The sequence below is a fragment of the Triticum dicoccoides genome, chromosome 6B, assembly GCF_002162155.2.
Source record: "Triticum dicoccoides isolate Atlit2015 ecotype Zavitan chromosome 6B, WEW_v2.0, whole genome shotgun sequence".
NCBI lineage: Eukaryota > Viridiplantae > Streptophyta > Magnoliopsida > Poales > Poaceae > Triticum > Triticum dicoccoides.
This window is the reverse complement of record NC_041391.1, coordinates 216650704-216662382: the sequence shown is the minus strand read 5'-3', so window position 1 is coordinate 216662382 and position 11679 is coordinate 216650704. Positions and strand designations below refer to the sequence as shown.

Below are 11679 nucleotides of genomic sequence, written 5' to 3'. Positions count from 1 at the left end.
TGAACATATTCATCAAATTCTTCTTTAATACCTGCACCTATCATGAACTCGTCTCATGGTCACCGACATGATTTGTTGTCAGAATCCTACACCGAGCTTGCCTTAGCTAGACATAAACCTGTCGTATCAAGCTCTCACTCGACGATACCCCCGAGGACCTTATCCTCGAAGAACTCCTCCTAAAGAAGTTCATTTTTGTATGAATAAATTTCTGAGATTTTTGGCCACAAAATAATGTCAACAAAACTTTACAAGATTGATAGTAACTACTCAGATGGATGTGTAGGGGCTATATCAAGCATTCAAACTACTTGGAACTCAAAGAATTCAATATGCAAGCTCATTTTCAGTAGCACCAAGAGAAGCTAATTATGCAAAATATAATCCTCTAAATCAAAAACTAATTGGAGCAATGGAGGAGTCACATACCAAGTAGCAATCCCCCAAAACTATTTCATAAATGGAGCTCCAAGCAAAGAGATCGAAAATCTCAGCTTTGGGAGCAAGAACATGAGAGAGTGAGCTAGAGTGATTTTTTATGGAGGTAAGAGACGAAGTGGACTAAAGAGGTAAGTGAGGAGGTCCCTGTGGGCAACACCACCCACCAGGGCGCGCCTTGGTGCCTTGTGGGCATCTGGCGCATCCCCCTGGGGTGGTTTCAGTGCCAAAAATTCTTAATATTTAGAAAAAATCTTGTAAACATTTCAGGTCATTTTGAGCACTTTCATTTTTGGGCACATTTTTATTGCATGAATAATTCAAAAAATAAGATAATCATGGAATTTTATTGCATTTAACTAACAATAATAGAAAATATAAAGTGAGTACAAAAGGTTGTGCCTACTAAATTCATCGACCACATGCCTCTAAAAAATAATCCATTAATAAGGTTGATCAAGCCTTATTAAGAACCATTTTTTATTAGCATGAAACCGAAGAATCTTCATAAAACACTAAGTTACCTCAATGGGGATATGCATCTCCCCAACAATAAGTGTTTCATATTTCTTTTTGACAGTAGGAAGAGGAATTTGTAAACTCCTAATTTGCCGGAGTTTTTCAGTGATGTGAATACCATTTACTTGAAATTGTTTCTTCGGAAAGTGCATCGTATGTTCATTACCATTGATATGAAAAGTGAGTTTGCTTTTGTTGCAATCACTAACAAGCCCCTGCAGTGTTCAAAAATGGTCTACCAAGGATAATCGACATGTTGTCGTCCTCGGGCATATCAAGTATAATTAAGTCTGTTAAGATAGTAACATTTGCAACTACAATGGGCACATCCTCACATAGACCGATAGGTATGGTTGTTGATTTGTCATCCATTTGCAATGATATTTCAGTGGGTGTGAGTTTATTCAAATCAAGTCTTTTATATAAAGAGAAAGGCATAACACTAACAGCGGCTCCTAAATCACATAAAGTAGTTTTGACATAATTTATTTTAATTGAGAGTGGTATAGTTGGTAATCCTTGATCTCCTAATTTCTTAGTTACCCCATCCTTAAAAGAATAGTTTGCAAGCATGGTGGAGATTTTAGCTTCAGGTATTTTTATTTTATTAGTGAAAATATTTTTCATGTATTTAGCATAAGGGGCCATCTTTAAAATATCAGTCAGATGAGTACACAAAAAGACTGGCCTATGCATTTGAGCAAAGTGTTCAAATTCTTCCTCATACTTCTTCTTAGATGGTTTAGGTGGAAAGGGCATGGGTTTTTGAACCTATGGTTCTCTTTCTTTACCATGTTTTCTAGCAACAAAATCTCTCTTATCAAAACGTTTATTTTTAGAAGGTAGGTTATCAAGATCAACAATAGGTTCTATTTCAACATCATTATTTGGTTTTTATCATTGTCTGGTTGAGAATCTACATGAACATCAGCATTATCATTATCATTATCACTAGGTGAATGTTCATTACCAGATTGAGTTTCAGCATCAGAAATAGAAACATCATTACTATCCTCAGAAGGTTTTTCTACCTCAGGTTCACTAGAAGTATGCAAAGTCCTATCATTTTCCTTTTCCTTTTCCTTTTTCTTTTTAGAAGGACTAGGTGCATCACCATTAATTCTTTGAGAGTCTTGTACAATTATTTTAGGGTGACCTTGAGGATAAAGTAGCTCATGAGTCATTTTACCTCTGCTAGTCATTACTAACAGCATGATCATGCATATTATTATTCATTTCATTTAGCGGTTCACCCTGAGATTTAGCAACTTGTTCTAATTAATTTTGGACCATAGAAGCATGTTTACTAACACCTTTGACATCATTAACAATTCTAAACAACAGGTCACTCGAGCAATCAATCATGTGGGCATTTCGTTTCAATTGTTTCATAACATTTGCATCGAAATGATCTTGCTTAATAATGTAATTTTCAAATTCATATAAGCATTGACTAGGAGATTTATTGTAGGGAATGTCACCTTCATCAAATTGTATAAGAGAATTTGCCTCTACCACCTGTGGTGGTGTGTCAGGACCATGGATTTCCTCAATAGGTGGCAAATTTTTAACATCTTCAGCTTTAATACCCTTTTTCCTCCATACATTTCTTTGCTTCTTGCATATCTTCAAGACTGAGAAATAAAATACCCCTCTTCATTAGAGTGCGTTTAGGTGGTGGTTCATGAAGTGTCCAAGCATTATCATTCTTCAGTATATTATTCAATAGTTCCTCAGCTTGTTCAATAGTGTGTTCCCTGAAAACACAACTGATACAACTATCTAGGTAGTCCCTAGAAGCATCGGTTAGTCCATTCTAGAAGATATCAAGTATTTCATTTTTCTTAAGAGGATGATTAGGCAAAACATTAAGTAATTGGAGAAGCCTCTCCCAAGGTTGTGAGAGACTCTCTTCTTAAATTTGCACAAAGTTAAATATTTCCTATAAGCCAGCTTGTTTCTTATGAGTAGGAAAATATTTTTCAGAGAAGTAATAAATCATATCCTGGGGACTACGCACACAACCAAGAGCAGGAGTATTGTACCATATCTTAGCATCACCCTGTAATGAGAAAGGAAATAACTTAAAAATATAGTAATAGCAAAAAAAATTCCTCATGAGCAAATATGGTGGCTATATCATTTAATTTAGTAAGATGTGCCACAACAGTTTCAGTTTCATAGCCATGGAAAGGATCAGATTCAACCAAAGTAATTAACTCTGGGTTGACTTAGAATTCATAATCCTTATTAGTTATAAAGGTAGGTGAAGTAGCAAACTTAGGATCATATTTCATTCTAGCATTCAAAGATTTTTCTTTCAATTTGCATAGTAATTTCTTAAGATCATCTCTATCCTTACAAGCAAGAAAGTCCCTAGCTACCTCTCCATCCGTAACATAACCTTCAGGTATCTCAGGCACTTGATATCTAGGAGAGCTAGATCGAATAAGTCTTTCATAATTTTCAGTTTCAATCACTTCATCAGTTTCAGTAATCTCATCAGTTTCAACATTCTTGATTTCTTTAGCTCTAGCAAGTTGTTCATCAAGAAATTCACCTAGTGGCACATTTTTATATATCAAGCAAAGTACTAGCATCATCAATAGCATCATTCATAGAAGAAGTAGCATCATCAATTACTTGCGACATATTAGGATTAATAGCAGGTGGTGGTGTTGCAAGCTTACTCAAAACAGAAGTTGAATCTAGTGCAAAGCTAGATAATAGTTCCTTACCTCCCCTCGTCTTAGAGGGAACGATCTTGGTTCTATCATCCTTAAGATTATTCATAGTGATCAACAGATATAAATCCCAAGTGACTCAATAAATATAGCTATGCTCCCCGGCAACGGCGCCAAAAAAGGTCTTGATAACCCACAAGTATAGGGGATCGCAACCGTTTTCGAGAGCAGAGTATTGAACCCAAATTTATTGATTTCACACAAGGGGAGCCAAAGAATACTTGTAAGTATTAGTAGTTGAGTTGTCAATTCAACCACACATGGAGATTAAATATCTATAATAGCATGATCAGTAGCATAGTAGTATGATAGTTTGATAGGAGTAGAAATAATAATAGAAGTAACAATAACAATAGTAGCAGTAGTTTTATGGCAATTATGATAGTAGCAACAATAGTAGTAACTTAGCAAGAACAATATGTGGTAAACTCATAGGCATTGGATCGGTGATAACGTTGGATAATATTCATGTAACAGAAATAACCTAGGGCAACATAGAACTAGCTCCAATTCATCAATGTAATGTAGGCATGTATTCCGTATATAATCATACGTACTTATGGAAAAGAACTTGCATGCCATCTTTTGTCCTACCGTCCAGCAAGCCTACAAAGGAATTACTCACTCCCGGCGGTGAGCATCATGAAATTGGTGATGGAGGATGGTTGGTGATGATGAATACGGAAGATCCCCCTCTCTGGAGCACCGAACGGACTCCAGATCTAGTCTTCCGATGAAGAACGGGAGGTGATGGCGGTTTCGTATCGTAAAACATGATGAAACTTCCTCTCCTATTTTTTCTCGGAAAATAGGAATTTATAGTATCCATATTGGGGTCGGCGGAGCCACGAGGGCCCCACCACCCACCAGAGCACGCCGGTGCAGGGGGTGGGGGGTAAAAGCTCCTTGGTGCCTTATGGGCACAGGGTGGCCCCCTCAATGGGTCTTGGCTCCAATAATTTTTATTTACTCCACAAAAAGTTTCCTAAAAGTTTCGTCCAATTCCAAAAACTTTTATTTCTGCACAAAACCAAGACCATGGTAGTTCTGCTGAAAACAGCATCAGTCCGGGTTAGTTTCAGTCAAATCATGTAACTTAGAGTCCAAAACAAGAGGAAAAGTGTTTGGAAAAGTAGATACGATGGAGATGTATCAGTCTATCCTTAGTGACTTTTATATTATCATGTTTTATTTCTTGAGGGATATGGTCATCAATGGACTTATCATAAGTAACAGTAAATTCATCCTCTATAAGAGTTTAGAAATTTCAAGGCAATCTTCTTCTAAACCTTGTTGGTTCCCTTTTACAATCCACGCATATTGGTGATTAGTACTATTGAATATATGTTGGATTAAAGTAGGTTTGGAACCTTCTTTTTTCCTCAAAAGCATGAGGATCTCGAGACATATATGTCCTCATAAAATATCTATCATATAAGATCTCATCTATCATAGCGCACTCATAACTCATGTCACAAAAGTCAAAGATTTCTCTATCTTCTCGCATTATAAAATCAAATTCATTCACGAGGATAATTGTAGCTATCTTTTTAGCCATAGGATTGATTATAACTGGTAACTCAAAGAATAATCTTTGCAAAGTGGGACGAGTACGCATGAATCTTATTTCAAGTTTAATAATCGGTGTAGAGATAGTGTGGGCATAACATAACTATTGGTTCTTTTAAGAATAGGAATATCATTAGACACCAATGTTCCCGCACAACTAATGAACTCTTGCATAATACTTTTCAGTATAATATTCCCATTTCCCGTCACAAAAGTTTTAGTATCCAAATTTTTGGGAGTTTCATTCTCATGTGTTTTGCTATCCTCACTCCCACCTTTAGCGATAACAAATTCAGTGATGATAGGAACTAAGCAAGAAAACAACCAAACGAAATGTTTTTGTGTTTTCTGATTTTTAGAGAAGTGGAGGGAGATGAAAAAGAGAGGCAAATAAAAAGTAGAGCAAGTAGATGATAGTTTGAGTGTAGGTACTTGTAGGTATTTGATGATGTCTCCCCGGCAACGACGTCAGAAATTCTTTCTGCTACTTGTGAGCTTCATTGGAATCATTCCCAAAGAGGAAGGGTGAAGCAATATAGTAGCTGATAAGTATTTCCCTCGGTGAGAACCAAGGTTATCGAACAAATAGGAGAACCACGCAAATACTAGTGAACAACATGTGCACACAGAAAAGCAAATACTTGCACCCAACTCGGGCAAGAGGGTCGTCAATCCCCATGAGCTCGTTACTTGCAAGGATTAAATCTAATAGTGGTAGATAGATAAAAGAAAAGTAAATAAATTGCAGCAAGGTATTTTTGGTTTTAGTAATGTGATTAAAGTAGACCGGGGGGCATAGTTTTCACTAGAGGATTCTCTCTTGAAAACAATAGCATACGATAGGTAGACACATTACTATTGGGAAATTGATAGGAAAGCGCATAGTTATGATGTTATTCATGGCAATGATCATGTATATAGGAATCACATCAGTGACATGTAGACCGACTCCTGCCTGCATCTACTACTATTACTCCACCAATCGACCGACTCCTTCTTGCATCTATGGTATTAAGTTCATAACAAACAGAGTAACGCTTTAAGAAAGATGACATGATGTAGATATGGAATAAAACCGAGCAATATGATTAAAGCCCGTCGTTTTACCCTTAATGGCTACTGTACAAATACGTGCCTCGCTACCCCTTCTGTCACTGGATGAGTACACCGCAAGATTGAACCCATTACAAAGAACCTTTTCACTAAAGATAAATCAATCTAGCTGGCCAAACCAAACGAATAGATTGGAGTGAAATACAAAGCTATAACAATCATGCATAGTAAAGTTCAGAAAAGATTCAATTAATTTCAATCAATAATCTGATCATAAACCCACAATTCATCGGATTCCAACAAACACACCGCAAAGGAAGATTACATCCGATAGAACTCCATGGAGATCATGGAGAATATTGAATTAAAGATCAAAGAGAGAGAGACTAAGCCATCTAGCTACTAGTTGCGGGCCCATAGGTCTGTGCTGAACTACTCACACATCATCGGATGGGTGGCAAGGTTGATGTGGAAGTCCTCCGTGATTGATTCCCCCTCTGGCAAAGTACCGGAAAAGGCCTTCAGATGGTATCGCGGAAGAACAGAAGCTTGCAGCAGGGTAAAAGTTGTTTCGGGTGGCTCTTTGGGGTTTCCCAATATTTGAGAATTTATAGAAGTGGAATTAGGTCAGACGGAGCCAGTAGGGCTCATAAGGTTACAGGTAGGCGTGCCCTGTTGCCTTGCCATCTCCTTGCTTCTCGTCTGGTCTCGTCCCAAAGCTTCTAGGATCTCTTTTGTCCAGAAAAAAATCGTCAAAAATTTCATAACGTTTGGAATCCATTTGGTACAAATTTCCTCGAGAACCAAAAACAAGCAGAAAACAACAACTTGCACTAGGCATTGAGTTAATAGGTTAGTCCCCTAAAATGATATAAAAATATCCAAGATTGATAATATAAAGCATGAAACAATAGAAAATAGATACGTTGGAGACGTGTAAACGACATCCACCGCCGCGAGGGCTGCCGCCACCTCCCTCGCCTACTGCCTCGCACAACGGGCGCGCCGGACCATGTTTGCGTTGAACGACGCCCATGATGCGTCCACGGCCTCGGCACGCCAACGGAGGGGTTGCGCGTCTGCCACCGCGTTTAGAAGCCAGACATACCGCCCAGCCTTCGGTGAGGCACCGACGGCACACCTAGCGCCGGATCCATGTGTCATTTGGGCGGACGCAATGGATTCCTGACGGAAGGAGTCCGAGCGCTGCCTCACACAGGCCTCCTCCCGGGAGCAGCGGAGCACAAGCCGTACGACCATCTCCTCCTCGGGGCCGCGTGGGATGAGTTTAGGGTCGACGGATGTAGAGGTGCAGGACTCGGGTCTGTTGTCCAACATGCCAGGGACGACCGGAGATCGCCAGACGGGAGCTTGGGTGGTGGAGAAGAGTGAAGTGAAGTGATTAAGGTTTGGTCGGCGAGTGGACGGGGAGGAATATATGTGGAGTCGGGTGGGCCAGCGTGGAACGGGTCGGACGTGGCGGACGCGCCCGAGCGCCCTCGTATCCCTCCCAGATTTGGGCTAGATATGTGAGGTGCCGGTCAGTCTGGTCGTCTGAGGCCCGTTTGAAGCGTCTGTATGGATGGAATTTTTGTGACCGGATCGCCCGCACAGGCATTTGAGACGGATTTGAGACGCCTCTAAGGAGTTAAGTTTTAGGTGGGGTCGTTTGCGCAGATAAAGGACGGGAGAAGGGCAAGAGATGCCCTCATTGCCTCTCTCCTTCTCCGGCCTCCACGACCTTTTTAGCCTGAAGGCACGCACAACCCTTCCTGCTGCACAGACACATACTCCGGCGGTCCGGCCTCTTTCTTTCTCACCCATCAGTCAGGCCGCGCGTCACCACCTTTCTCATCTGCGCTCGGAATAGCCGGTCATGATGAGCAGCAGGCTAAGCGGCGGCACGATGGCACCGGTTAGCGACATGACCGACTTCGGTTACGCTCCCATGCAGTCATACCCCAACTTTGAGCCGGCTGGCATGGTCATGCCTGGAGACCGGCAGCCGCCCTTCCAGCACCACCACCTCTACGACAGCCTCGACTTCAACGCCGCTGCATTCTCGTTCCAAGACCCGGTCGCGCTCTTCTCCAGCGGCTCGGCGTCCAGTAACCAGCTCCAGCAGCCGTTCCTCCAGACGCAGGTCAGCATGCCGACGATGGCGTCGTCGTCGCTGCTGCAGGCGCCGATGATGACCCTTCCGGGTATGCTGACGTCTTCCTCGGCGTCGCCGGTGGACGCATACACCTTCGGTGGCGGCGGCAGTGCTGGGTTCCTGAAGCGGGAGGAGGGTGGCCCCTTCTCGGACGTCGGCGGTGGGGGGAGGATCGGGCTGAACCTCGGCCGCAGGACATACTTTTCCCCGGCGGACGTGCTGGCCGTGGACCGCCTGCTGATGCGCTCCCGCTTCGGCGGAGCAGGCGCAATGGGCATGCTGGGGCTGGGGCTCGGCGCCGCCGCCCACCACCACCAGACCCCGCGGTGCCAGGCTGAGGGCTGCAAGGCCGACCTCTCCGCCGCCAAGCACTACCACCGCCGCCACAAGGTCTGCGAGTACCACGCCAAGGCCGCCACAGTCGCCGCCTCTGGCAAGCAGCAGCGCTTCTGCCAACAATGCAGCCGGTACGTACGTTTATCCTTTGGCATGGGTGGATCATTGATGCATGCGAAGAATCAGCATTAGAAAGGCTGCGAGCTTTCGATCTAGTGCACAGACGCTAGCGGCTATATGCACTGATCATATCATGTCAATATGTCATATATCAGAAATGACTCGCATCAGATCAGATCTTGTTCCTCTGAGCGTATCGGCATCTGCATCCCATTGTCCAATGTACCACTAGCACGCACATCATGGCATTGCAATGGTGTTCGATCAGATACCTAAACATACTCTGTGCAGACTGCAGATACATGATGTGTATTACATACATTGGTACACATATATATACCCAAGATCCGGTTGTGTGAATAATTGTTTCCTGTTTGGGTACGTTTCTTGGGCTAGGTTTCATGTGCTCGCTGAGTTTGACGAGGCCAAGAGGAGCTGCCGGAAGCGGCTCACAGAGCACAACCGGCGCCGCCGAAAACCCGCCGGCGCGCAGGGCAAGGACTCGCCGCCGCCTTCCAAGAAGGCAGACGCTAGCATCACCAGCTCATACACCGGCGATCACAGGAGTAAGACTAGTCCTTTGATACAAGTTAGACATAAACACTGGATATATCCTGATTATTGACTTATTTAAAGCTTGATCAGTCCAAGAAGTTGGCCCAGTAATTAAGCTAGCTAGCATAAAACCTCCCGAAACTTTGTCAGGGCTTAGCCAATATTTTAGAGGGTGTTTGGATACTCTCTAGTCATGTGACTAGTACTACCTCCGTCTCGGTGAATAAGTCATTCGCGTAGTTCTAGGTTGACGATTTAACTATCTAAATATATATTATATGTGATAAAAAAAATATATTTAGGAACTACATCATTGTAGAAATCTAGTGATATACTTTTCATGACATATAGCACATATTTAATTCCTCAAATCGATGATCTAGAACTACGCGAATGACTTATTCACCTAGACGGAGGTGGTAGTAGTCAGACTAGAAGTTTTTAGTCAGGCCCTGTTTGGAAGGTGACTACTACTAGTCAGCATTAAATGTCTTAGTATTAAATGTCCCTTATGCAACACCAATTAGAGAAGAGAGAGGGGGACTTTAGTCAGTAAAAGTCAGGGGTGTTTGAAGGTTTACTGACTAAAGGTGACTACTACTAGTCTCTAGTCAGTAAAAGTTGGGGGTGGGGTGACTAGGGACTAAACTAGTTTTAGTCACCCACTAGTCAGGTGTGTTTGGAGGTTTACTGACTAAAAGTGACTACTACTAGTCTCTAGTCTCTAGTGATACAAACACCCTTTTAATGATGTATACCAATTTGAGAACAACAACAAAAACTGTTTGCCTAATTCTCGATTGTCCGCAATTTTCATAAATCTAGTTATCTTGAAATGGTACATCACTAGGCTAGCCCAATAATGTAGCATCTTATAAGTGTATAACTGAAGCAACATATATACAACTGCAGTTTTGGCGGTGCACTTGGCTGCAGTACACACCGGTAATTCTATGTGCCAGCAAGCGCGTTGTTACAACGTTCGGTTGGATAGAAAGTAGTAGTAGTACACGACATGGCATACCTAGATGCTACTTCTACATTTTGGTCGGTCGATCTGACGAATCGTAACTACTAGGAGTACTGCTCAGCTCAATTAACATGATGTGCATACGTATGGCGCCAAAACATCTTATACATACGTAGGTGTACTATATCGTACTTACTATACACTAGACGGTAGGTGCAACTCCTGCTACATACATGTGGCAGTCACATCTTTGCCGTCTTGTCTGACGCCGCGCGTGTATATGATCAGCCAACAAGTCGACGACGGGCGCGGCCTTCTCGCCTAGCGCCAGTGGCTTCAGCTGCCTTCAGCAGCAGCAGCAGCATGAGATCGACAACGGCGGCCAGTCGAGCAACGCCACGCCGACGAACCTATCCCTGGCGGCGCCGCCGCCGCCACCGCCGCCTCAAGACGACGCCCGCTTTGGCGCCGGCCTTGACACCATGCTGCTGATCCAGCAGCAAGGGCCCGATGAGCAGCAGGAGGAGGAGCAGCAGCAGCATTTCATGATGACCTCACTCGTGCAGTCGCATCGCCAGCAGCAGCAGCAGCAACAGCAGCAGGGCGACAGCGGCAACATCTTGTCGTGCTCGACGACGTCGCCGTCGGATCAGCGTCGCCATCAGAACGACGGCGACAGCTGCTGCAACGGCAACAGCATGCAGCATTTCTTCGAGGTGGAGTTCATGTAATTCGATGCATGCATCCATTGCATGAATGAACCTGGCCTGGCCTAGCCTAGAGGTGGTTTGACTGCATATCGTAAGGTGTGCGTGCATGAGGTGAAATAGAAAACAAGCTGGTTGCATGCACTAGGCTGGGCATGGAGTATAGCTTGTATAGGGTACGTAGGCGTGCCGCCTTTTTCTTTCCCGATTTAATTTCCTGACCTTTTCTGCTTACTGTGTTTTTAATTGTACTTTTCGCAGAAGCTGTTTACCCTATTACAATGGGTAATAGTGTATGTACTACTGTTTGCTTTTCTTTTTGGTATAATGTAATTATGTTAGTATGCATGCTAACACTATATGTTAGCCTCCTCTTCTTTGATAAGCCATGTTTTGTTTCTTTACTAGTATGGAGTATGTTATTGCAAACTTGTTGAGGATTCTAATGGTTTTAATATATGTTATTACAAAGCCATACTGACAGCTATATGTTGTTGCAAAGTTTATACTCCC

At 42.9% G+C, this 11679-nt stretch overlaps 1 protein-coding gene across 1 annotated transcript; it reads left to right on the top strand.

Moving 5' to 3' along the window:
* The first annotated feature begins 8056 nt into the window (after positions 1-8056).
* On the top strand, positions 8057-11424 carry LOC119325080 (squamosa promoter-binding-like protein 5). Its single transcript, XM_037598826.1, has 3 exons — positions 8057-8945; positions 9331-9500; positions 10748-11424. Exons 1-3 carry the CDS (start codon positions 8200-8202, stop codon positions 11188-11190), a joined length of 1359 nt encoding a protein of 452 aa, XP_037454723.1. The 5' UTR covers positions 8057-8199; the 3' UTR covers positions 11191-11424.
* The last annotated feature ends 255 nt before the right edge of the window (positions 11425-11679 follow it).

Coding starts and splice junctions, on each gene's coding strand:
- LOC119325080 (XM_037598826.1), top strand. CDS start 8,200: ATGATGAGCAGCAGGCTAAGCGGCGGCACGATGGCACCGGTTAGCGAC. Junction 8,946..9,330: donor TTCTGCCAACAATGCAGCCG/GTACGTACGTTT, acceptor TTCTTGGGCTAG/GTTTCATGTGCTCGCTGAGT. Junction 9,501..10,747: donor ATACACCGGCGATCACAGGA/GTAAGACTAGTC, acceptor GTATATGATCAG/CCAACAAGTCGACGACGGGC.